Consider the following 25,006-nt stretch of genomic DNA (forward strand, 5'->3'; position numbering starts at 1 on the left):
GGATCCAAGAGAAGCTTTGTTTGTTTGTTTTTTAAAAAGTAAAAGTAAATAATCTTCCCAGTTCCCAGTTCACTAGCTGCCACTGGTTGGCAGGGGATATTCAGGCCAATTCTTCAGTGAAACACAGTTCAGGGCAAAATGAGTGCCAGGAATTCAGTGCAAGCTGCTATTATTGATATTATTCTGATCTGGGCATTGAGATGTGGTGCACAATGCCAAATGCTGAAAGACCTGCAAAATGGAAGCATAAAGAATGTCAACGAGCTGTTGCAAAATACTAAGCTGACAAGTAAGTTTGCCAAGCAGTCTTCACTGCCTGCTGTTGTGACCACTATTGTCTCGATTGTCAATCCCATACAGGAATTGGAGTTACACTGCCAGGAAAAGGATATGACAAAACCTGAAAGCAGAATGGGGGGAAACCAACCATCATCGAAAAGGGAGTGAGTTAGCTTGTAAAAAAAGCTTTCCAGAATTAGAATCTCCTGCACAGCTAAGAATAGGAAGACATGTCAGTGTGTCAGCTGTAAAATGTGTTGAGAATGTATAGAGGAAGCAAAGAAGTACTTTAAGAATTAGTACTGTGTTGACTTCACTGGGATCTGACAGAAATGGTCATTTTAAAAGAATTGTGAATCACCTCAATTTGGAAGTGCATCAGCAGGCAACAGAGCAGCACTGGGAGAAAAGCAGTGATAAACATCCATGGCTGAAAATACGGAAGACACAAAATGCAGAAAATATCAAATTCACAGTCACTTTGGCATGTGGGGAGACTATTTCTGCATATCTGGTCCTTGATCACTCTTGCTACCAACCGCTTAGAGTGCCTTATGAATGATGAAAGACCTGATCGTGCAACTACCAGCATTTAATCACTGTAGAGATCTCGTTTATTACAGAGAAGTGTTGGCAGGTATCAGTGCCACAGAACTAAAACGAAAATTTGATGAATATTTGGCAGTGTCAGCAAACAGAATATAACAAATGTATTAGTTGTAGAACTGCAATGACAAACGGAAATTGGAGAAATCTTTTCCTACTGATGCATCTGCCAGAGCAGAATAGGGCTAAAGGTTTGCTTGAAGCCCTGAAATAATGTAGTTTCTGATGAACTACATGAAAGAAGCCTGGAAATAATGTAGTTCTGATGTCAAGAAACGGATGGAAATGACTGGAGAATCAGCAAACACAACGAAGAACTCTGGTCTTGGGAAACATTTAAGAGATCAGCACATTAGAGAAAGTTTGACTTTTTGGTGCTGTGCTCACTGATCAGACCTTGCAGCATCATCACCACTGTTCCAGAGCCGAAGATCTGGAAGGCTAGCCTATTAGCTTGGAACACCTACTTCCACACATCAAAGAATAAAACAAATCTACTGGGTTCTGTCTTTCTCTCATCAAAACAATTATTTGCAAAATCACTATGTATGGTTTATACAGCACCATGTCCACCTCATTAATAATAGTGTTGCTCAACCAGACTAGTTGCCTGAAAGTCTTAAGAAGACTAAAGATAGAAAAGAAAAAGCAGAAGCCCGTGGTCTTCTGAAAACATGGAATGATAAAACAAATTTGGCTAACAAAACGGGAATAGCTTAGATGTGCACCAGGTTCTACAATATTATCTGTAATGTGATAAGAGCATCTTTCCTGGCATACTTGCTTGTAGAGATTCAGCAATCAGAAAGCTACAGTTAATGAAGGAAGGTCCTTTCCCTGGAGATGTGAATCCAAATCCAAATTTAACTTCGCCGGTCATGGTGAAAGTGAAAGAATTGAAGATTTGTTAACAGTCAAAATGCATGTGCAATTTGTTTGGAAAGTGTGCAAGCAGCTGAACAATTTTTTTAGCAGAGCATCTTCATAAAGAACAGGACCCTAAGCTGTCTGCTATCCAAGGTCTGCTATTCCCACCACCCTTCTGAGTAATACCCCTCCCCACCTTCTCACTATATAGAAGGATCTGGTGACTTCTGTTTCAGTGTATCTGAAGAAGTGTGCATGCACACGAAAGCTCATACCAAGAACTAACTTAGTTTGTCTTTAAGGTGCTACTGGAAGGAATTTTTTTATTTTGACTATGGCAGACCAACACGGCTACCTATCTGTAACTGCTATAAACATAGTTACTCACACAGCTTGTGAAGACAGAATTGATATTGTATGCTAGAATCTTTCTTGCATAGAAGAAGGAAGGGAACCATGGGAAGTAATTTCTAAAGTGCCCCCATCTCCCACATTGGAGTGATTTAGGATGTTCAGTGTCTCTGTATCTTCGCTAGCTGGTTCCTATAAATTATAGCATGGTGCAATAATGTCTGGCAGCAATTGCAATTCTCTCACCACACAGTGCAAACCAAAAATAATTGTGTCCCTGCATAATGACACACAAACACAGGTAGTTAATGCATGGCCAAACCCAGCTCTGAATGGGCTTGGTACAGCCTGTTGTGATCCCCAACCGGCTGTTGTCCACTTTTTTTCAATCAAAGTCAGGAGACAATGTCAGCCTGCTCAGGAGATTTATGCTGAATGGATTATAAAAAAAAGAGAGTTCTGGACATTTTAGTTTCGTTTTAAATGCCAAGTTTCTTTAAATTACAACAATTTACTATTAGAATATATGTTCCAAGACGTTTGCCTATTTAAATCAATGTGTGTTTAATTATTTCAAGTGAAGATGAAAAATGCACTGTTGCATGATTTTTAAGTGCCCTTTTGCGTTCATTCCCCTGCCCTCTGCCACAGTGAAAATTCCTTTTAAAAAAATCCCTGGATGACATCACTTTGGATTAAATAGGTTTTACTCTAAACTAAGCATGCTTAGAAATGCTGCCTTACTTTAGTGCAAAAAGCAAAACCATAAAGGTGTTTTCTTAAGCATGAGTGAAGGTGGGCAGGTAAGATAGAACCAGGGAGTCCCTTACATCATTTTGTTATTTCATTTTTGTTGCAGGCTTGCTCATCTAAAATGGTATAAGTAAGAAGTTAGCATCCTACCAGACAAAATGGGGGGAAAGCCTTCAGGCCAATCTCTGAAAATGGTCGTGCTCTCTCTGGATATGTGCTAACCTGTTGCGCAAGTGCAAATGTACTACACTGATCTGACTCGGCTACTAGGACTGTCCCATCTATGCAGGTATTTCACAGAAAGGGGATGAGAATGCCTTATCAGTGGGTATTATGGGTCCAGAAGAGTGGAGTGTGGGACAGTGAAGATGGAGAGCTGGCTCTACTCTGGACCCTGTGGCTGTTTCCATACAGTGTGAAGGACAAAATGGGGGACTGGCTCACTCTAGCAATAAATAACGATAATGGTAATAACCCTGACTTTCTTCCAGAACCTGCATGTACCAAAAAAGTTTCCTCCCTCCGCAGTCTTCTGTACAAGGCTAACAAAGGAACAGGCTGATAATCTGATGAGGACTTGGATGCCTTCAAATTCATCTCTGAACAGTAGGAACCAAAAGGAACCCACATATTATAATGCAAGACCCTAAAAATGACAGTGCAGGTGTGGGCAGCCCTTGCTCGCATGCTGTCAGTTTGTTCTCTGGTCACTGTCCGCCTCTCTGTGCAATTATGTACATTTGTTACTTACAGGAACAAACAAACAAAAGAAAACAAGCAGCAATGGCTACACAGATCTTGTGACCATTTTCAGTCTCTGTGGTGCAGCCTATACATTCTCCTCGTGGCAGGGGTGGTTGCCATTGATGAAGCTGAACACGACCATCGATTGGTTGGAGCTCTTGAGGGACGCCATCCGCATGGTGCTTCTGCTCTGGGACTTCACGAGCTCGCGGGCTTTGCAACATGAAAGCTGGTGGTTAAATTGTTTCCTGAAACTTTTGCTGAGCAGGTAGAGTGCAAAGGGGTTAATGCAAGAGTTGGCAAATGCCAGGATCCGAGCACAGAGAGAAGTGATAAAGTGCAGAATGGATGTGTCCACCTCGGAATAATGGTACGATCGATATAAGTAGATGATGTGATTGGGCAGCCAACAGAAAGCGAAGATGCAGACGAAAACCAGCACTGTCTTGGCTAGGCGTTTTCGCGATTCCATCTGAAAAGAACAACATGGTCAACAACATTCAATAGAAGATGTGGAAACTATTTCAGTTTAACAGAGGACAGGGTAATTTTGTTCTGCACTGAGTTTAGCAATCTCTGAAATATAGTCATGCTTCTTCCACCCCTTCTAAAACTCCATTTTCTTTTGAAATAAATCCATTTGAAATATTAATAAAAAATAATAAAAATAATTTATTCTTTGTACCCCGCCCATCTGGCTGGATTTCCCCAGCCACTCTGGGCTGCTTTCAACAGAGCATGAAAAACAGAATAAAACTTCAAACATTTAAAACTTCCCTAAACAGGGCTGCCTTCAGATATCTTCTAAAAGTCAGATAGTTGTTTATTTCTTTGACATCTGATGGGAGGGCATTCCACAGAGCGGGCACCACAATATGTTTACAGTCCAGTCCTATCCATGTTTGCTTGACCCCGAGTTGAACGGGACTTACTTCCATGTAAGAATGCAAAGGATTGCAGCTCCATGGGCCGAGTTAAATGCATTATGACACCTTGCATACATACAGTGAAGTACAGCAGTAAAGATTTGCCATTATGGAACACCATATTTCATACCAAGAGCAAAGGAACATATTGCCCTATGGTTCTATCCATGTTTGTCCCATCATTGGTAACTTGATCTTTGTACAAATGTAAGGAGAGGGGAGCCTTGCTGCAGGGAGCAGAACTCCCATGTCATAGTTATGTGGGGAAAGTATTCTGTGGACAAGAAATGCATAAGCATACTTTTCAGTGGTGTTTCCAGTTCAGTTAAATACAGAAAATGGGCACATCTAAGTCCTACCAAGACATCACAGCTTCCCATGCTCCCAAAAGCCACAAAAACTGAAGTATGCAAAGAGAACAAATGGAGATGTGAGGAAAAATCCTGTTCTTTGTTTTTGACAGTGACAAAAATGAGAATCTTGAAAAGCAGAGTAAATGGCAATGCTGCCCCCACAATTCCTGCTCTTTGCTAGTGAGTTGGGGCAGTAGACCAAAGGATGTGCAGGAGCTAAGTAGTCGATATGTGTGGACAAGGGAGGTACTTGGATCCTAATGTCCCTTCAAAACTGGGGCAGACACTCTTTTATATTCTGGTCCCAAACCACAGATAGATACATGCAGAATACTGCTGCCTATGCCTCATTGCCTAGCAGATGGACAGCACTATCAACGTTGACAGTGTTCCAGTTCAGAGCATAATTCCACCTCTAGACGACCCCTAACCGGACAGCCATTTGGTTCCTCTTTACATGGCCTGGTTATAAATATTTTCAGATCTGGCCTGGGCATCAGCCAGACCTTCTCAGTCTTGCTAGCCACCCAGAGTGTCTAGGGCAACCCAGTCATATGGATGGGGTATTATTATTATTACCTGACACCTTACCTCCCTGTACATCTCCCAGTCTTCTACCACCCTAACCTCCTTTCCCGTTCTTTTGCCTGTCCATCTATACCCTTGTTCCAGCCCCACACAAGATGCTTTTCTCAGCTCAGACCCAGCCTGCAATTATTTCTGCTTCTGGCCATACACTCCTGTGGATTTATTCAGTAGTGGCATGTGGCATAGGCTGGAGTCACTCTCGCAGCACCAGCACTGCAGCTTCTTACCTAGATGGGACTGAGGCTGGGTGGGTGTGAGGTTGCACTGGTAGGACCACCAGATTGGTGTTGTGGCCACAGAACTCTGAGCTCACTGCTGCCATTGCCCAACTCAGCCTCATCTGGGTAAGCAATGGTAAAACCAATTTCAGGAGGGCAGCTCCATCCCAAAACTTGTACCAACGCCGGATCTAGCCCAGCAGTTTCATTCAATCCCAGCAATTCTATTCAGTGGGGTGCAATCTGGCCAGGATTTTCATTTCAACTTTCTGTATCTAGACACTGACAGCCATGGAGAAATCTAGAGAGCAGTGACTATATCTCACAAAATAATCAGTCAACAAGTAATGAGCTTAGCCTCTCAGAAAAGCAGCTATTCCACCTTGAAAGGGGGAAGCCAGCAACAGTACCGCCATTGTCATCTATCACTGTCACTTCAGATCTTTTATTCCTTTCAGTTGCTTAGACTGAAAGGTATGGAGTTGACAACAGGTGATTGATACAGGCCTGCTAAGAAACAATTTTTTTTCAAAGATCAAACTAACAATTAAGTTCTGTGATAGACTTTTCTGTGAAGGCAAATCATATATACTTTATGGACTGGAATCTTAACTTAATACTTGTAGCTCCTGCCACCTGCATGGACATTATGAAGGCAGAAGGTAATGCAATAAACAAGCAATACTTGTTTCTGAAAGAGACAAAAGGCACTGTCTGTCTGAAACTCAAAGGGGAAACCACTGTTTTACAGACTTAATCTTGGCTCCTGTTTCCCTTAGCTGGTGAGAAATATTGCTTCTCCTTTTTACTCTGCATATTTTCAATGGTTATTGTCAGAGGTGCAGAAGGAAGACTAGAATCAAGCATGAGCAAGAAATACAAGAAGAATGCTTCATATAATTTAGAAAACATAAAGAGCATTAGTTGTTTTTGGAAAACACCCACAAGTTATTCAGTGTGATACTTTTATTTCACCCCAATTTTTTTCTAGTTAATGCACAATTTAAAATGCAATCCTATGCATGTTTACTCAGAGGTAAGGGCCAACTGTATTCAATGGGGCTCACTCTCCAGTGAGTATATAGCAGGGGTGGGGATCCTGTGACCCTTCCAACATTTGATGTTTGCAAAGGTCACTAGGATTTGTTATGCATATCCTTCTTGGAGGCATGAACCAATCAGGTGGACTGGATGGAAATAAAGGTGGTGGTTATTGAGTTCTTCCCCAGAAATGTTACGTACTTAATCCTCACATCACTTTTCCACATGAATGTATTTATGGAATTGCTTTAAATAAACAGCCTTTGAACTCCAAATACTTAAAGTCATTAGAGCTGTAAATAAACAAGGACAAACGCAAAGGAACTGAGACTCCCATTCATGAAATATACACAAATGACAAGCTGCAATGTAATTTATCCATACCTCTTTGCGCAATGGATCCTTTGAAACACCTTTCTCTTTATTTGTAATGAAATGTCATTCCCAGTTTGGCTTTGAGTAGTTATTACTTGCAAACAAAATAAGACATACCTGTTTTCTAACATGGACATTTCCTTCCACCGGTAGGTTGTAAGCACTCCGTATCAGGTTTTTGGCAATGAAATAATAGTATACTGAAATAACAGACAGGGGAATTATGTAAAAGATGAGAAAGGAAGCCATGGATTGAATTTTTGGATGCAGCTCATTGGTCAGTGGGTAGGGTGTACAACTGATGAATGTTTTGTTAGTGCCTTTGTCATAGAAAGGTCGCAAGTCTGAAAACACAGCTTCAGGAATGGCAAGCAGCATAGATAAAATCCAGATCATGATAGCTTTCAAACAAATCTTCATCAGGGCGTGGGAAGCTTGAATGTCCATTGGTCTCACTATAGCTCTATACCTAAGGACAAAAGAAATAATTATGTTACTAACCATAAGGATGAACCTACTGGGTCAAACATGCCTTGATTAGTACCTTATTCACACGAGAAAATATATTTGGCCATAAAAACTGGATTATACTCTTCCCTTCCCCCCATTCCCAGTAATAATAATAATAATTTTATTATTTATACCCCACCCATCTAGCTGGGTTTCCCCAGCCACTCTGGGCAGCTTCCAACACACCTAGAAACAGTGGATCTGAATCTGTGATGGTGAGGATTACCAAAGTCTTGCCTGCGTGACATGGCTGGTGGCTATTTTGAAAAACGTTAAACTCTTTTAGGAAAAATAGTTCAGCCTGCAAAATGATTGCCCATGACATTGATTCCTTTTCATTAATGTGGACATTAATATGTATATAAATAGCATTCATAAGGGGCTCCTTTTGATGAGAACAGAAAGGAGGACAGCACACAACATTCAGAGTGACAGCAGCTGAAAGTGCCAGTCCATCTTGTGTTTGGTTTGGCTACATTTCCTGGAGGGATTTCTCACGGTGCCCAGTGTTGCTAATTCTGTACCTCTTTGTACAAATCTACCATAGATTGGACAAAAGTCCCTCCTCTGCTGTCTTGCACTTTGCATCAGGGAGAAAAGCCTCCTTTAGCGCAGTGGAAGTTTCCTTCCTGATGAAAAGAGCAGCTTCAGGTGGGAGTGTAATTTTAATATAGACCACAGTGGGATGGGGTGTTAAACTTCTCTTCCTTACCTCCTTACCTGACCCCTGTACAGCTGCTACTGACAGTTTTTAAAAAAATAAGGAACATGCATTTTAATTGCATTCAAACAATGAAAATCATATCTAATTTAGCCCTTGTAATTGTGTCTTTTTTGCCTTAGTTCGCTTTTCCAAATTTAATGACTGTATCATTCAAGAAGGCCAGAACTGCTGCTGAGAAAAGGGGAAATCCCTGTACCTTCACGCTGAATTAATATTCAATGTTTTCAGGAGGAGATGCTTCAGTGTTTGATACCACTTATGACGCACAAGATTTCACTGGGGGAATGGAAATCTGACTGATCTAGTTATTCAGGTGGAAGGGACACGCATAACTGACATCAGAGAAAATATCTCAAGGGCTGTCACATGGAAGATGGAGCACGTTTGTTTTCTCCTGCTCTGGAGGGTAGGAATCGGACCAATGGATTCAAGTTGCAAGAAAGTAGGTTCTCAGAAAGAACTTTCTGATGGTAAGAGCTCTTCGACAATGCAGTGGACACCATTGGGAGGTGGTGGACTCTCCTTCCTTGGAGGTTTTTAAGCAGAGGTTGGATGGCCATCTGCCATGGATGCTTTAGTTGAAATTCCTGCATTGCAGGGGGTTGGGCTAGATGACTCTCGGGATCCCTTCCAACTCTACAATTCTATGATTCTGTGTAAATTTCCCTGACTCTTTTGTATCATTGGCTGTCGCTTGCAGGCGGTAGGCAAAGAAACACACAACACAGTTATGTCACATCACAGGATATTATTCTGAGCAGAAACCTAATGTTCTCCTGCAGTCTGTAGCTTTAGCCTATGAATGAAAAACAGCAGAATCTTTGAACTGATTAATCTCCACTGTGACTAGCAGACAGTGGTGGCTGGTGAGGCAGCTTGTTAGTTGGAACTGCTGGGTTTGGCTGTGGAATTGTTAAGGTATGAAAGCTTCCTTTCCCTCCAAGTGCTTGGAGGGAGGGCCTTCCTCATTCAGCAGCACTGTGGGAATGCAGAGTTTGTGACTATTGACCAAGCTGACTGAAGCTGATGTGTGTCCAACAACTTCTGCAGAACTTCAGGATCCCCATCTCTGGACTAGGAAACCAGTTCATCAGCTGCTACCACCAGACGATTCACTCACCTTTAATGGGCAGAATGATAGCTCACATTCCACGTGCTTTTGGAATTTATTCTCTTCCCTTACAGTATTATACCTTCCCAACCCAGGATGCAGCTCAATAAGACACTGAACAAGTGGTATTTTTCCAGTTGTTAATTAACAATGTATGGCTACACAAAATGTCATTTTTAAGGACTGCTACCATAAACACCTGGGTATATCCTTTCAGTTCATTGGGCTCCTTTACTATTTTATGATAAAACATGGCACTTCATTCCCCACCCCCAGTGCATTCCTATTTTTGTTCAAATCAACTAATTTATGTAAACAATTATCTGTGATGTCAAATTGCATGTATGTGGAACAGATCTCATTTGTGTTTGCTCTAGAAGGCTGTTACTATTTGATTAAGATAAGCACGTTCTTAAGAAAATTAATGTGAGTGGGAGAGTCAAGCACTCATTCAATGTCTCCCCTGGGGCATAAAAGTGTTTAACTTTGGCTCGATCATACTCACTGCTGCTTAATCCAGATTTTTTATTTTAATTCAGTGGGGAGACTTCTGTTGTTTGTACACTTCCCAACTGAGCCAAAAAGGTTAAAAAGCAATTATGTTATTGCTTGATGTGTAATTACTGAATAGCTGCTTTTAAAAAATAAAATAGCTGTGCTTTCTGCCTTGCTCTCCCTCCCATCTTAGTAGATTATTTGCTATGTGTGTGCATTTCGTATGGAAGCCCAGAATTAACAAACGTGTTCATTGACCAGCAGAAAGGAATATGATGATCTACACATAAGCACCTTCAATAGCAACATTTGGCCCAGGACTGGTCTGTTAAGTTGAAGGGACCTGTGTGCAGCAGTTGTTGGTATGGCAGGGGTGCTTACTTGACCTCCCATCACTGCTGTCCCTGTGGTGTACTGGAAGGGCAAAGAGAAAGAGCAAGGCATCAGCGAGATTGGTGTGGTGCAAACACACCAGGAGAAACACTGGATTGGCTCTGCCAATGTGTTTCCACCACACCAACCTCACCACCACTTCACTTGCCCTCCTGGTACACCATGGTCAGGTAAGCAGCAGCACCCCACCCATTGCTACTGCCTGCGTACAAGATGAATAGTGGGAGCCCTAGTAGATCATCAAGTATCAATCATAAGCATCAAGTTTTTCTGCCTATTTCCATACTCCTCAGCGATGGAGCAAAGCCACTCAGCTCATCAATACTAACCACGAATTGTCTGAAAGACCACAGTGTATGGGTGGTTAGATTTTAACAACCTTTAATCAGTTCTCCTGAATTAGATAAGTTTTTTGTGTGTGTTCAGTGCTTTTGTACTAGTCAAACAATTGGTTCAATTACTTAAAAAGTCTTTCTCCAGAACTCCAGCTGAGATGCAGGTGGACAGTATGGGGATGACCCTTATAAGAAATATTCAGAAAGCTCTGCAATAGCTACTGTTTAGCTCAGAGGAAACATGAGCAAAAAAGGCTGCTTTGGTAATATAATTTTACCCAGTTCCTGAGTCAATTCTGTCCTGCACCTCTTTCAGTTAATATCACATCCTAAATGCATTTTAATAGCTGCTCTTTGCTGCGGTGGTTTCAGAAATCTAGTCAGATATCTGGGAGTTAACATCAACTGAGTGAAAAGTTTGGACGTGGTCTGTTCCCAGCCAAACATACAAATAACCAAATAAAACAATAATACATCCCAGGTTTTAGTATGATTTTGGGATAATATAATTTTGGAGACATGCTGAATTTTTACAACGCATCTTAAAAAGATCCAGCAGTTCGTCTTCATTTAGCCACTACCTACAAGTATGATTGTTTGTCTTGGTTACTGATTTTGAAACTGAGGGTGGATTTGCATGGGTGGACAGTAATATAAGCTAGTCTGAATCCACCTCCAGCCACTTTCTTCCTACAATGAAATTTATGGTTGCAATCACCTCAGGGTGAAAGCAACAGTGGTTGCCAAAATCAGCTTGTTGAAAAGAGAAAAATGCCCAGGTGAGTCACTCTGGAAGTTAATGGCTTAAGTGAGTACGTTCCTAGTTACCTGGACCAAGCCAAAGAAGTTGCTATAGTAACTGATTTAGTTCACAGTGACATAAAGCGTAGCTAGTCAAGAATGACAATGGGCAAATACGGAGCTGGAGAAACTTATATTAGATAGAGAAGTGTAATTGCTGGAATCCTTGCAGAGGCTAACAAAGAACATTATGAGAAACCTGCAACCAAGCTTTGTACTTACAGATAAACAGCCCAAACTCATCTGAAATGTTTCATGTGATGTGCTGTACAACCTTTGAAGCTACACTTCTGGTTCTGTTCCCTAGTTCCATGTGCCTGTTTTTATTATTTACCATCAGAATTTATGGCAGCTTAAATCCCTGATATAGATGCATTGAGATGGTAACTAATTGGTGGGATTTACTTGGGAAACCAGCAGAGACATCACCTTGCCAACAAAGGTCCGTATAGTTAAAGCCATGGTTTTCAAAGTAGTGATGTATGGAAGTGAGAGCTGGACCATAAAGAAGGCTGATCGCCAAAGAATTGTTGCTTTTGAATTATGGTGCTGGAGGAGACTCTTGAGAGTCCCATGGACTGCAAGAAGATCAAACCTCTCCATTCTTAAGGAAATCAGCCCTGAGTGCTCACTGGAAGGACAGATCGTGAAGCTGAGGCTCCAATACTTTGGCCACCTCATGAGAATAGAAGACTCCCTGGAAAAGACCCTGATGTTGGGAAAGATTGAGGGCACAAGGAGAAGGGGATGACAGAGGATGAGATGGTTGGACATTGTTCTTGAAGCTACAAACATGAGTCTGACCAAACTGCCGGAGGCAGTGGAAGACAGGAGTGCCTGGCGTGCTCTGGTCCATGGGGTCACAAAGAGTCTGACACGACTAAACGACTAAACAACAGCACTTGGGAAACCATATTTGGGTACTGAAGAACCCTATTTTTCCCTGGCATCCTGCTACATAAAGCAAATTCCAACACTATCATTCATGGGGCTTCATTTTTATATAAATAATAATAATCTAAAACTTAAGACAGATTCTTTGAGTTATGAATCTCAAAGGACTCACAACCCTTAGAATATCCCAAATAATATTTGGGAATCGTGAGAAGCTATTAGTAAATATCATGAAACATTTATCATGAAACATTCTCCCCATGGAGAAACAGAATATCTGAAGAAATATGCAGCAAATATCAAGCCGGGAACCAGGATGCCTCTGTCCAATGTGTGAGACCCTGCTCTCTACCAGTGTTTCATGTGTGCAGACACACATGCCTAAAGAGACAGAGAGATGGACAGAAATATGCCACTCCACATAGTGGTAATTACTGCCTTGCAGCATGAGCCTCATTTAGCAAGGCTGCTCTTCTCTCTTAGCATATTTAGCAGAGTGATTAATCCAATCTCAGTCCCAAGCAATGTGAGCTAATAAGTGCAGCAAATGTTCTGCACAGAACCCACAAACGAAGTGACCTCTCAAAACTCACAGTCCAACATTATCAGCAATTAATATCCAGGACTCAACGTCCTGCTCTTTTTAAAAGTTCAGGCACAGGTTCCCTTGGAGATGGCTTGAGTTGGCCTCAATTAAAAAAAATATGTAATCTATTCAGTAAATCCATTAATATTATTCTTGTAGGACCTTAGCAGAAGTGTGGTGTTCATCTGCCCGTGTGCTTTTGTGTGTGTGTATGTTATAAGAGAGAAAGCTTGTACTACTAGAAATTCTACAGATTGGAAGTTGCTACCATGATAAATGTTTTTTTCCAGGTTACTGTTTACCTGGAAAGGCAAGAACACAGTGGAAGACTGATGCAGGTATGCAGTTATAAACATTATGATCCAAATGTTTCCTAGAACAGGAGAGTGGGCTACAAACATTTGCATTACTGGAGAGAAATGTCATCTTGAGCGATGTCGCATATAAAAATATATCCCTGCGAACGGAAAAGAACTACTTGTGACTTCGTCAAGTTCCTTATTTATTTGATCGTACAGACCCTTCTCATCCAGTACAGCACCTCTATCAGCTGCTAATACAGGATAACCTTATGGTGAGTTTGGTCCAGATTTCCTCGTGCTTTGAAAAGTACAAAAGGTTGGAAGAATGGATGCCCTCTTTCAGAATATTTTTAAAAATATTATAGTATGAGGAATTCGTGAGCAGGATTTGAGATATGAGCAACAGAAGTTATAATATTGTAGTTGCAGGGATGCGGGTGGCGCTGTGGGTTAAACCACAGAGCCTAGGACTTGCTGATCAGAAGGTCGGTGGTTCGAATCCCCGCGACAGGGTGAGCTCCCATTGCTCGGTCCCAGCTCCTGCCAACCTAGCAGTTTGAAAGCACATCAATACAATACCGTATTTTTTGCACCATAACACTCACTTTTTTCCTCCTAAAAAGTAAGGGGAAATGTGTGTGCATGTTATGGAGGGAATACCTACGGGTGGCATGCCTGCGGATTTTCCTCCTCTAAAAACTATGTGCGTGTTATGGTCGGGTGCGTGTTATAGAGCGAAAAATACGGTAGGTACCGCTCCGGCGGGAAGGTAAATGGTGTTTCCGTGTGCTGCTCTGGTTCACCAGAAGTGGCTTAGTCATGCTGGCCACATGACCTGTACGCCGGCTCCCACGGCCAATAAAGCGAGATGAGCGCCGCAACCCCAGAGTCGGCAACGACTGGACCTAATGGTCAGGGGTCCCTTTACCTTTACCAATTGTAGTTGTGATTTAATAGATAGAAGATAGGGTGCAGCAAAAGGAAGGGGAGAACAACTCCATGGAAAATGGGCAAGAAGTTGATAAAAATAAGAGAAAACAATGGGACAGAGCGATGGGGAAATTTCTGGAGCAACAATGGGATATCAGCTTCACCCAAGTCTCATGCGCTACCAACTGAGCTACATGTAGTAATTTAAGCAAGTGATGTTCTTTCAGTGTTTCTAATTTGAATTCTGTGGACATCTTTGAATTCCCTTCACCCTTCAAAAGGTCTGCTGATATAGCCATTCTGCCCATGACCATCCAATCACGAGTGCCCACAACATGGTGCAGGATGTGTCAAAAACAGTCTCTTGCAGAGATGCTTGCCTGAAGCCTGCCACCAGGGATGCAAAAGAATTTTGTTTGGCCTGCATTTTTAAGCAAGCTGTCTTAATTCACACCTCCTAGAGGTGATATACAGAACTAGCCTGCAGGTTTTGCACTTCTCCGAATTTTGAAATGCAGCTCTTGGCTCAAGGAAACGTACCCAAGGCATGTGCATTTTGGGGCAAAATGCTTTAGAAATGCATACGTGAAGGGGTGGGGGGAGGAATCCACACTGAAATAAACATTTAGTGATAAAATGCAAAATATTTATTTAAATTCATATTTAAATCTGAATTTTTGTATGGATCCCCCCATGCAAGAATGTTTTTAGTATACAAATATCAGTATAGTATAAAACAATACATAACGCATAACAAAGAAACAAAAGATAAGTGTCTATCATATTGCAGCATTGTAATATTTTGTAATAATTTTAATTTTTCCCAATGTTTAGTCCTTGGGGCTTTTTCTCCAGGGAAGTCTGTGTGTAGAGGGTTACAAATGGATTTTTAAGAATTATATATTTAAGTGTGCAACAATGTAAAAATGAGATGGTAGCACCTTATGAAGAAACACATGCTAGGTAGACACATCCTTACGGGTAACTGCCACATGTCAGCTGCTCATGTTTTGTAGATCCTTGTTTTCACCACCCCTCGTATTTCTAGCTCTTTTTGGCCAGAAATCATTAATTTCTATAATTATAGGGTTATTATTTCATAAGCGGCTCAGGGAGCACAATGTTCAACAATCTGATGTGTTTCCATTCACTCTGTCAGTGGGCTGCTGCAGTATGCCCTGTGCTATTTAAAGCCTTTTCAGAGGGATTATTTTCCTTAATGACTTAACTGCTAGTTATTTATTTTGATATGTCATTTTCTTACGCAGAACATAGACAGATGTGCTGAAAGGAAATTCAGCCTATGTTCCCAGTTGGAGCTGGAGAGAATAGAAAGCACAGAAAACTGCCCACTGCTGCCAGGATTGATCTAAACAAGAATCAGAGTTCATAACGAGGTAAAATTATATAGAAATGAGAGGTGCAGATTCATTGAGGCATTTATGCAAGGAACTGTGTGAAACAGCATTTAGGCTTGCCTTTATCTTCCTCTGCCCTGTGATTGGTCCTTCTGTTCCCAGGAACTACTGATCAGCAAGGGCAGGGGTGCCAACTTGAATAATCGATCATCAACTTGGTGAGGAAGGGGTTGGCTCCCTCAAATATGTTATTAGGGGTGAAGCAAAGGGACTTTGGTCCCTAGGAGTTAGCTCCTATGGTGAGGACTGTGATATATGGTCCGGTAATTTGGAGGTAGAGTTCAGATCCTTTCTTCCATGCCGCTAACTCAGGAGGTAATCCTAACCTCCAGTCAGTTGTGGTCTGATAGAGCAGCACATCCAGTGTCAAATTCACAGCCCAGGTTTCATAGAATTGTAGAGTTTGAAGGGATACTGAGGATCATGTAACCCAGAGATGGCCAAACTTAGCCCTCCAGCTGTTTTGGGACTACAATTCCCATCATCCCTGACCACTGATCCTTTTAGCTAGGGATGATGGGAGTCGTAGTCCCAAAACAGCTGGCGGGCCAAGTTTGGCCATCACTGATTCTAACCCCAATCCCTGCAATGCAGGAAAATGCAGCTGTCCCATATGGGTATTGAACTGCAACCTTGATGTTATCAGCACCATGCTCTAAACAGCTGAGCTGTCCAGCAAAGCCAAAAGGCCCAACAGGGACTGCTGCTGTCACATAATGGCAGTAGGGTCCACACAGAATCCAGGAGATTCTGCACCACCTTACTCCCTTTTTGAGGGACTGTACTGGCTGCTGCCATCAGAGCTGCTGCCAGAGATTGCTTCTACCTGGCCAATATTTGGGCATTTGGTGTGTTCTTGTGTGGTGGAGCTGTTTTGCCAGTGGTCAAGCTCTCCTGCTGATGGGGGCTAAGCAGAAGAATACACAGTGGAATCCTTCACCTATAGTAGGTATAATCTACATCACAAAGTTATTCTCAAGATCTCGCATAGGCAAACTCGGCCCTCCAGATGTTTTGGGACTACAGTTCCCATCATCCCTGACCACAGGTCCTGTTAGCTAGGGATGATGGGATGATGTTTTGTAGTCCTAAAACATCTGGAGGGCCGAGTTTAGTTTATGCCTGGTCAAGATGCTCAAGAGCAGATGTAGAGAAGTGGCTAAAGAATCTGAGGTTTTGGGGTAAATGTAATAATATAATAATGTAGAAGTAGGCATGTTCTATGACAACCCCAGTCTTAAATTATGTCCTTTTGCACAGCCTCCTGAGCAAGCCAGTGATGAAATAGCCAACACAGAAGCCCCTTACTGCTGTCCCACCACCTGCTGAAACACAGGGAGCATTGGTGAGTGATAGGACCTTCTCAGTGGTGGCACTGCATCTTTGGAAAGGCCTTTCCTCCAAGATGTCTCTGATGTAAAGTTGTTTACCTTTTGATGATGGTTAAAGACACGTCTCCTTTGCCCTGGTCTTTAATATGCTGCTTTTGCTATCACTTGCTGTTTATCGGTATCTTGTTCAGTTTTAGCTGTTGTTATATATTGCTTATGTAATATTGTTGCTTGTGCACAAGGCATTATTAATTTGCACTTTTCTACTGTTGGGTTTTATTTTGCATTCAAAGCTTTGTTCTTCTGTATGTATATCCTGCCTCGGGACCATTTGATGAAGGGAGGAATTATAAATCAAATTTATAATAATATTGATGCTAATGCCACCACTCATCATCATCATCATCATCTTTCTCCAGCTGGTATATTTTATGAGGAACGAGACAATGTGTTGCAATTCCATTCAGTACTTATCTGGTGCAGTGAAGCTCCAGCTCATAATCAGGATTGATAGGCACCTACAAACAACACCCGGTGCCCATATAATTGTACCTGTTTCTCATTCTTAAATATATTTTTTTCCTTCCTAGCTAGCTGCAACCTCTGCAGCCCTTTGGCCGACCTCACCAAATGCCCTTTGCTTTGGTCATGGATAAACGTGCTGCTCCTAACAGCTCTGAGTTTGCTGCACTTGAACCATCTGCTCTCACTCAGCATCTCTGGCTGTTTGCACTGCATGGTGGAGATGGGCAGGGGAGCTGAAGAAATGCGCACTGTAAACAGAGATGTAATGAAGTCTTCTGCTGTATTGACAGAGTGGCAAGCAACCCAGGATGTTTAAGATTCTGTGGATTCATCATATCTAGCTATACACACACACAAGGCACAGAGTACGATAGGCCCTATTCAGAAGCAATCTCCAGGAAACAACTTTCTAGGAGAGCAGTCCAGCTGCCTTTCTAATTACAGTGGTACCCCTGGTTACGTACTTAATTCGTTCCAGAGGTCCATTCTTAACCTGAAACTGTTCTTAACCTGAAGCACCACTTTAGCTAATGGGGTCTCCTGCTGCAGCCGCGCTGCCGGAGCACGATTTCTGTTCTCATCCTGAAGCAAAGTTCTTAACCCAAGGTACTATTTCTGGGTTAGCGGAGTCTGTAACTTGAAGCGTATGTAACCTGAAGGGTATGTAACCCAAGGTACCACTGTATTGTGTACGCACACATAGGAGAGACTGAGGTTTGGTGTTTTGTATTGCTTCGTTTTATAGGAGGGTATTTGCCCAAGAAGTTTTGATGGCTTTTGGTAGACAGTTCATATTACTCATACCCCCCAACATTTCTCCAGTGAAATTAGGGACATCCTACCCATACCTTCCAACATTCCTCTGATGAAAATAGGGGTGCCCAGTCTAGAAGAAGAAAAGCCAGAATTCACCAGGAACACCTTCCTCATTCTCTTAAAATGCCAATGGCACCCACCTGGGAAATGCCGGAACTGAGTTCAGGTGAGTGCCATGTGAAAAGAATACTGAGGGTTGGGGCAGCCTATTCCATATCCTCCAACATTTCTCTGATGAAAATAGGGATGTCCTAAGAAAAAGTGGGACATTCCAGGATCAAATCAGAAACCAGGATGGCTTCTGTAGATCTGGGACTGTTCCTGGAAAATAGGGACACTTGGAGGGTCTGTTACTGCATTTATATATCACCTTATTCCCACTGAGCTCAGTGCAGTGTGCATGGTTTTCTTCTTCTTTTGCTTTCACCACAGCCCTGTGAGGTGGGTTAAGCAGAGAGAGTGTACCTGGTCCAAGGTCAACCAATGAGCTTCACTGCCAAGTTCTGGTCTGATAGGCCAACAGTTTGAACCCTGCCAATGTACTGCACTGCCTTGGTGGAGGGTGGAGGGTGATGTCATGCTTTGCCTAGCTGCTGAGCTGATTCCCCCAGCTGAACGTATACATGTGGCTTGTAGTTTCCCACATGTGCTGTATACATGCAACACATGCACAGAGCGGCAGATTAGCAATGGAGACCTTTAAAAAAAAAAACAAAACCCTGGGGAAATAATAACTATTCTTGTAATTCAGAAGCAGGAAGCAATCAAATTGGTATCAGCTTGAAAAGGCAAACTCCTAGACATTTTTACAGCTTCACAATATTGATTCTCTGCTGTGTGTCCACTACGAAACAGGTGGTCTGTGCCATGGGCTATTACACTTGCTAAGAGGAGAGAGTGTGACTGAGTTCATGCACCGCTGCTCCCTCCTGATCGGGTAACCACCGTTTTTCATGTTGACACAGTACAAAGCATTTATCTGTCAGGACTCCGGGGGGGGCGGTTCTTGTGCAAAGCTGGGCGTTCAAAGCCTGGACAATGCTCTCTGGATGGGCTCTGTACCTCTTTCAGAAATCTTAATCAGCACCATTGGGGCTCTAGATATTTGCAAAATGTATTCCTTCCCTCTCCCTACATCCCAATAAATTATTGGCCTCACAGCACTTGAAACGCTTCAGATACTGGAAGTATCTGGTAGAATACTGAAAGGGTTATCTGTCCCGAACCTTCTAATAGTCAGCATCATTGGATGCCCATGAGTTCTAGTGTTATGAAGGAGAAAAGGCTCCTCCCAGGTAAATGCTGCACATCCTTTACTGCAACTCTCTGCCCTACTCCCAAGCCAGGCTTAGTAAAGGTAAAGGGACCCCGACCATTAGGTCCAGTCATGACTGACTCTGGGGTTGAAGTGCTCATCTCGCTTTACTGGCCGGGGGAGCCGGCATACAGCTTCCGGGTCATGTGGCCAGCATGACTAAGCCGCTTCTGGCGAACCAGAGCAGTGCACGGAAACGCCGTTTACCGTCCCGCCAGAGCGTTATCTATTTATCTACTTGCACTTTTTGTGGTGCTTTCAAACTGCTAGGCTGGCAGGAGCAGGGACCGAGCAACGGGAGCTCACCCCATCACGGGGATTCAAACCGCCGACCTTCTGATCGGCAAGCCCTAGGCTCTGTGGTTTAACCACCCACGGCCCTCAAGCCAGGCTTACAACACTGATAAATATTGCTCCTGCAGATCCTGCTGCCCAGATCCCATGAACCCAACATTCCTGCTCCAGTACATCACTGGAGCTATGGGTGTTTTTGATAATATCTTTAGCCATTTTTGCTTCAGATGTCGGTTGCACATCTACTCGTCTTAATTTCCCTGGCTTTCCTTTAGTTTTAACAGTCTATCTGGAATATTAATGGGGAGGGGCTGTCGCTCAGTGGTAGAGCATCTGTTTTGTGCGCAAGAGGTCCCAGGTTTCACCCCCAGCATCTCTCCCAGAAGCTGGGAGAAATCCTTCTCTGAAATCCTTGCGAGCCATTGCTGGTGACTGTAGACAATACTGAGCTAGGTGGCCTGAGGCTTTTGAGGTATGAGTGTGTGTTTGTTTGTTTTTTTTTAACAATGGTGTATAAATTTTATAGGGACATGGGTGGCGCTGTGGGTTAAACCACAGTGCCTAGGGCTTGCCGATCAGAAGGTCGGCGGTTCGAATCCCTGCGACGGGGTGAGCTCCCATTGCTCGGTCCCTGCTCCTGCCAACCTAGCAGTTCAAAAGCGCGTCAACTGCAAGTAGATAAATAGGTACCGCTCCGGTGGGAAGGTAAACGGCGTTTCCGTGCGCTGCTCTGGTTCTCCAGAAGCGGCTTAGTCATGCTGGCCACATGACCCGGAAGCTGTACGCCGGCTCCCTCAGCCAATAAAGCGAGATGAGCGCCGCAACCCCAGAGTCAGTCACGACAGGACCTCATGGTCAGGGGTCCCCTTACCTTTACTTATAAATTTTATGAAATTGAATGAATGAATGAATGAATGAATGAGCCAATGGTCTGACTCAGTTAATACAGGATTTTACAGCTCCTCTCATCTTTCCCTTTACATATTTCTTTCCTGGACTGAAAAGCTTAGCTTTTTTTTCTCATGTGAAGTATATGCTTTGCTCATTTGCCTCTAGGATGATCCATGCACAAAAAGTGGTTTTAGCGCATGTCCTATCCTTTTGGATAATTCTTTGCATGCAGAATAAGGTGCCTGTAAGGGGGAGGAACCCCTTTATCCATCTCTCAGGTGGGGGTGCATGCACCATTGCTGACAGTTCTCTGACAACACGGATCACCCAGGGGAGAGCTGGGGAGAGGGGAGCTTTCTTTCCACCTCTGGCCTCGGACTACCCACCTTCTGTCAAGGCTGTGCCAGGCAACCTTGCTGAACTTTCACCAGTTAAAAACAAATATCCTAAGGGAATCTCCGCCTCCTGAAATACAAGAATCTGTTTGATTCACAAGTCGTTTTTGAGATGCAAGAGGCATGACGGGATGTCTACAGCTCACATGCTAAGATTATGCAGAGCCCAGTTTTAAAAACAATAGAAAGACAGTAGCATTCTTCTGTGAGTCTTTAGGAAGGAAGCGACTTCTGATGACAGCCCTTCAAAATATCATAGCTGAAACCCTCTCACAGCCTCCTCCCCCTGCTAACTCCTCTCAATGGAGCTGCTTAACAGAGTTTGCTGGAATACAATGCTGCCTGCTGGCCATGCTGAATGGAGCTGATGGGAGCTGGGGTCCAACAGTGGGAGGTCCACAGGTTGCCCGCCCCTGTCCTACAGATTTAATACACACAGCCAGACCACTGTACCACAAGCAAAGAACAGGCAGATATCCCCCCAAACAGATAACTCAGGATGAGTAATTGAGCAAACAAACCAAGTCACTTGCAACAGTAAAGGCAGATGAGACAGCAATAGAACCATAGAACCATAGACTTGTAGAGATGGAAGGGACCCTGAGGATCATCTAGTCCAACCCCCTGCAACGCAGGAATATGCAGCTGCCCCATATGGGGATGGAACCTGCAACCTGGCCATGATCAGCACCACGCTGTAACAAACTGAGCTGTGTTCCTGTAAAGATCCTATTCTAGGGGATTCAGTAATTTATAGTGCAATCCTATGCATGCCTATTCAGAAATACAGGTAAGTACTATTCAGGAATAATTTCTACAATTATTGTTTCATTGAACATGCCTTTATTATTGTTGTGTAGCAAAGGGCTCACTTATTTGCCGCGTGTGTATGTATGCAGAATACCGGGTTGGTTGTGATGGTGAATGAGAGGGCAATTCATTTTTTTACTAGGGAAATGCTCAGTGAGGTTCATAACATAGTGTTGTTTCTGTTCATTCAGTAAAACTCACCCTGTTTGTAGAAAGACCTTGCTAGCTATAGAATTGTGCAGACCTGATTATCTGCAAAGTTCTGTCATAGACAACAGGTCTGTGTAGGAAATCTCCAGTATAGATCACACGAGAGGATTTTACAGTCTGCAGAATCAATAAAGACGTTTGGCACATAAAGTCTGCTACATTTCATTTTGCAACATACATTCTGAATGCTTGTAGAAATAGGGTTTAACAATGTACTAAAGGTTTTAGCTGTTTCCTCTATGAACAGTTTTATCATCAGGTTCCTAAAATGTAGAGGAAAGCAATTTGCAGAAAGATAGATAACTGCAACTCTATAACTTTCCACTCAACACCTGTTAACTGTAATGGATTCTAAATCAATTTATGTGGAAGGAAATAGCCCAAATGAAATGAAATAGCTGATGAAATAACATGGGTGTAATTATGGTATGAATAATGACATCCCAGTTCCCTTGACCCATATTTGTTTTTAATTTTTTCCCCACTGAATTTTTTTAAAAAGCACAAAATAAAAATAATTTAATTAGGGCTAAGCATATTAAGAACACTGAAGGTGAAGGGCACAGCAAGTTTTCATTTTGGGAAAGATAGCTATTTTGTCATGTCTCACCCATATAGATTTAGGTACAGATTTTAAGCAACCCATTATTATTATTTTGGCTCTTTATTGTAAACTTTTCAGAGGGAGGAGAAAGACATAACTTCAACCCTACTCCCAAACCAAATTTGATCCTTGGGTTTTTAACACACCATACTATATGAACCTCAAGAAGACTTTTAGGCACAGCTGCTTACCTGTCAGCAGAGAGAGCCATGAGGGTGAAGACGGACACCCCCACTGAAGTCAGCTGTATGAAAGGGATAAGTTTACATCCAACCCGACCGAACAGCCATTCAGCAGACAGGTACCTGCTGGCATCCACAGGAACACAGGTGAGCAAAAGAAGCAAATCTCCAAAAGCCAAGCTTGAGATGAACAGGTTGGGGACGTTCCTCATGGACTTCACGGTGCAGAAGATTTTGATGAGCGTAACATTGCCGACGAGTCCTATCAAGATGATGATCCCATATATGGTTGGAATTGCATACAGGAACCGATAGTAAAACAAGTCTTCATCCAGGAAGGACAGATTTGCATGTTGAGCAGAAGAGGTGTTGCAAAGAATGAAGCCATCCAACTCCACATCTAGCCTAACGCAGTCCTCAGAAGACATGGTCAAGTTTTGGCGTACCAAAAAAATGCTTGCCTGATTATTGTTTTTACCCCAAAAAGAAAAGAAAAAGAAAAAAGCTTTATAGATTCTTTCGAGTCGATTTCGTCCCTTAGTGGTGATTGGCAGAAATCTAATATGTGACGTGACTGATCATAGAAGGAAACACATGCACGAGAAGAAACCCAGCCCATTCAAAACAAGGAAGCATCAGCATAGCTTCTGGTTCAAAACTTCTCCTGTTCATGAGGCCTGGGAATAAGTACTTCTCCAATTTGCAAAGACTAAGCAGTGGTCTACACAAAGCAGTCCATAGTCCATTACCAACACTCCTAGTGAGGTTTCAGTGTCGAAACGGAGGGGTTGCATTTTGCAAGAACTTTTGGTAGCTGCTGCTCTTTCCAGCCCTTTCAGATCCTGCACGTGCAGGCTGCGTTTGCAGCAAAGGTGAGGAGCAGCTCCTTTAAACACTCAAATCCTAGAGGCAGGATCTCTGGGACGTCAGCTCTCTCCCTGCTTCGCACCATAGCAAGCTTCCTTCTGTGAGTACAGTAGATATATAGGAAAGTGCAGTCTTTTTCTGGGGGATGTCAGCCACCTACTGGACAATTTCATCACTGCCCAATGAAATGTGTTTTGAAATATACTCTTGAATCCCTGTAACACATTTTTGTTGGGATTGTTCTTATGTAGGAGGCACAAGTTTAAAGTCTCACACTGTTCCTTACTACATTTGGTTTTGAGGAAGAGAGAAAAAAGGGATCTGATGTCTTACCCTACAATTCAAGAGAGCTAGAATTCTGCACAAACAGTCTCAAGATACTTGAACAATTTGCTCTGTTTCATCCAAGATTTTGTTAGAATCAATTATACAAATTGTGTCTATTTGCCTGCTTGGCAGGGGGTTGGACTCGATGGCCCTTGTGGTCTCTTCCAACTCTATGATTCTATGATTCTATGCCTATAGGCTGTAACCTTGTTCACACATACCTAGGAGTCATCATTACTGGACACAATGGGATGTTCTTTCCAGTAAACATATATGGGTTTGAGTTGTGTATCTATTTAATTTGAACAGTACTGGATTCTTTTTGATTCCCATTTGTTTGGTAGGGGTGAGGGAGATTTTCTGCAGAAATGCTAAGGATGTGTTCAGTATCTGGGTGTATCTGAAATTCTCATCTGAATTTCTTCCTGTGTTTCAGAGGTCTGAAATACCAGCACTTATTTCTATACAGAACAGACACGTTAGGTATTCTCCAATGTTCTGGGATGCACAATCTGCTGATGTGTTCCATAGGATCACAGGGCTACCTTGTTATGTTATGTTATGTTATGTTATGTTATGTTATGTTATGTTATGTTATGTTATGTTATGTTATGTTGTTATGTTATGTTATGTTATGTTATGTTATGTTATGTTATGTTATGTTATGTTATGTTGTTATGTTATGTTATGTTATGTTATGTTAGATCCTTGGGTCCACCTAGCTTAAGAGCTCTCCAAGGTTTCACACAGGAAGTCTATCCCAGCCATACCTAGACATGCCAGAGATTGAAGCACGGACCTTTGGCACACACAAAAGATGGATGCTCTGCTATGGTCCT

The 25,006-nt window shown here is 42.6% G+C and overlaps 1 protein-coding gene across 1 annotated transcript; it reads right to left on the minus strand.

Moving 5' to 3' along the window:
• Positions 1-3,537: 3,537 nt before the first annotated feature.
• GRPR (gastrin releasing peptide receptor) lies at positions 3,538-24,265 on the minus strand. The gene is made up of 3 exons (XM_082220898.1): positions 22,983-24,265; positions 7,219-7,570; positions 3,538-4,072 (listed from the first exon to the last, which is right to left on the minus strand). Exons 1-3 carry the CDS (start codon positions 23,399-23,401, stop codon positions 3,686-3,688), a joined length of 1,158 nt encoding a protein of 385 aa, XP_082077024.1. The 5' UTR covers positions 23,402-24,265; the 3' UTR covers positions 3,538-3,685.
• Between the last annotated feature and the right edge of the window lie 741 nt (positions 24,266-25,006).

Source organism: Podarcis vaucheri (assembly GCF_965113315.1).
Source record: "Podarcis vaucheri genome assembly, chromosome: 4".
NCBI lineage: Eukaryota > Metazoa > Chordata > Lepidosauria > Squamata > Lacertidae > Podarcis > Podarcis vaucheri.

Excerpts from the sequence above, each read along its gene's own strand:
- GRPR (XM_082220898.1), bottom strand. The coding sequence starts at position 23,401 with ATGTCTTCTGAGGACTGCGTTAGGCTAGATGTGGAGTTGGATGGCTTC. Across the intron at positions 7,571-22,982 it reads ATGGCTCTCTCTGCTGACAG|GTATAGAGCTATAGTGAGAC; the intron begins GTAAGCAGCTGT and ends TTTTGTCCTTAG. Across the intron at positions 4,073-7,218 it reads ATGTCCATGTTAGAAAACAG|ATGGAATCGCGAAAACGCCT; the intron begins GTATGTCTTATT and ends TGTTCTTTTCAG.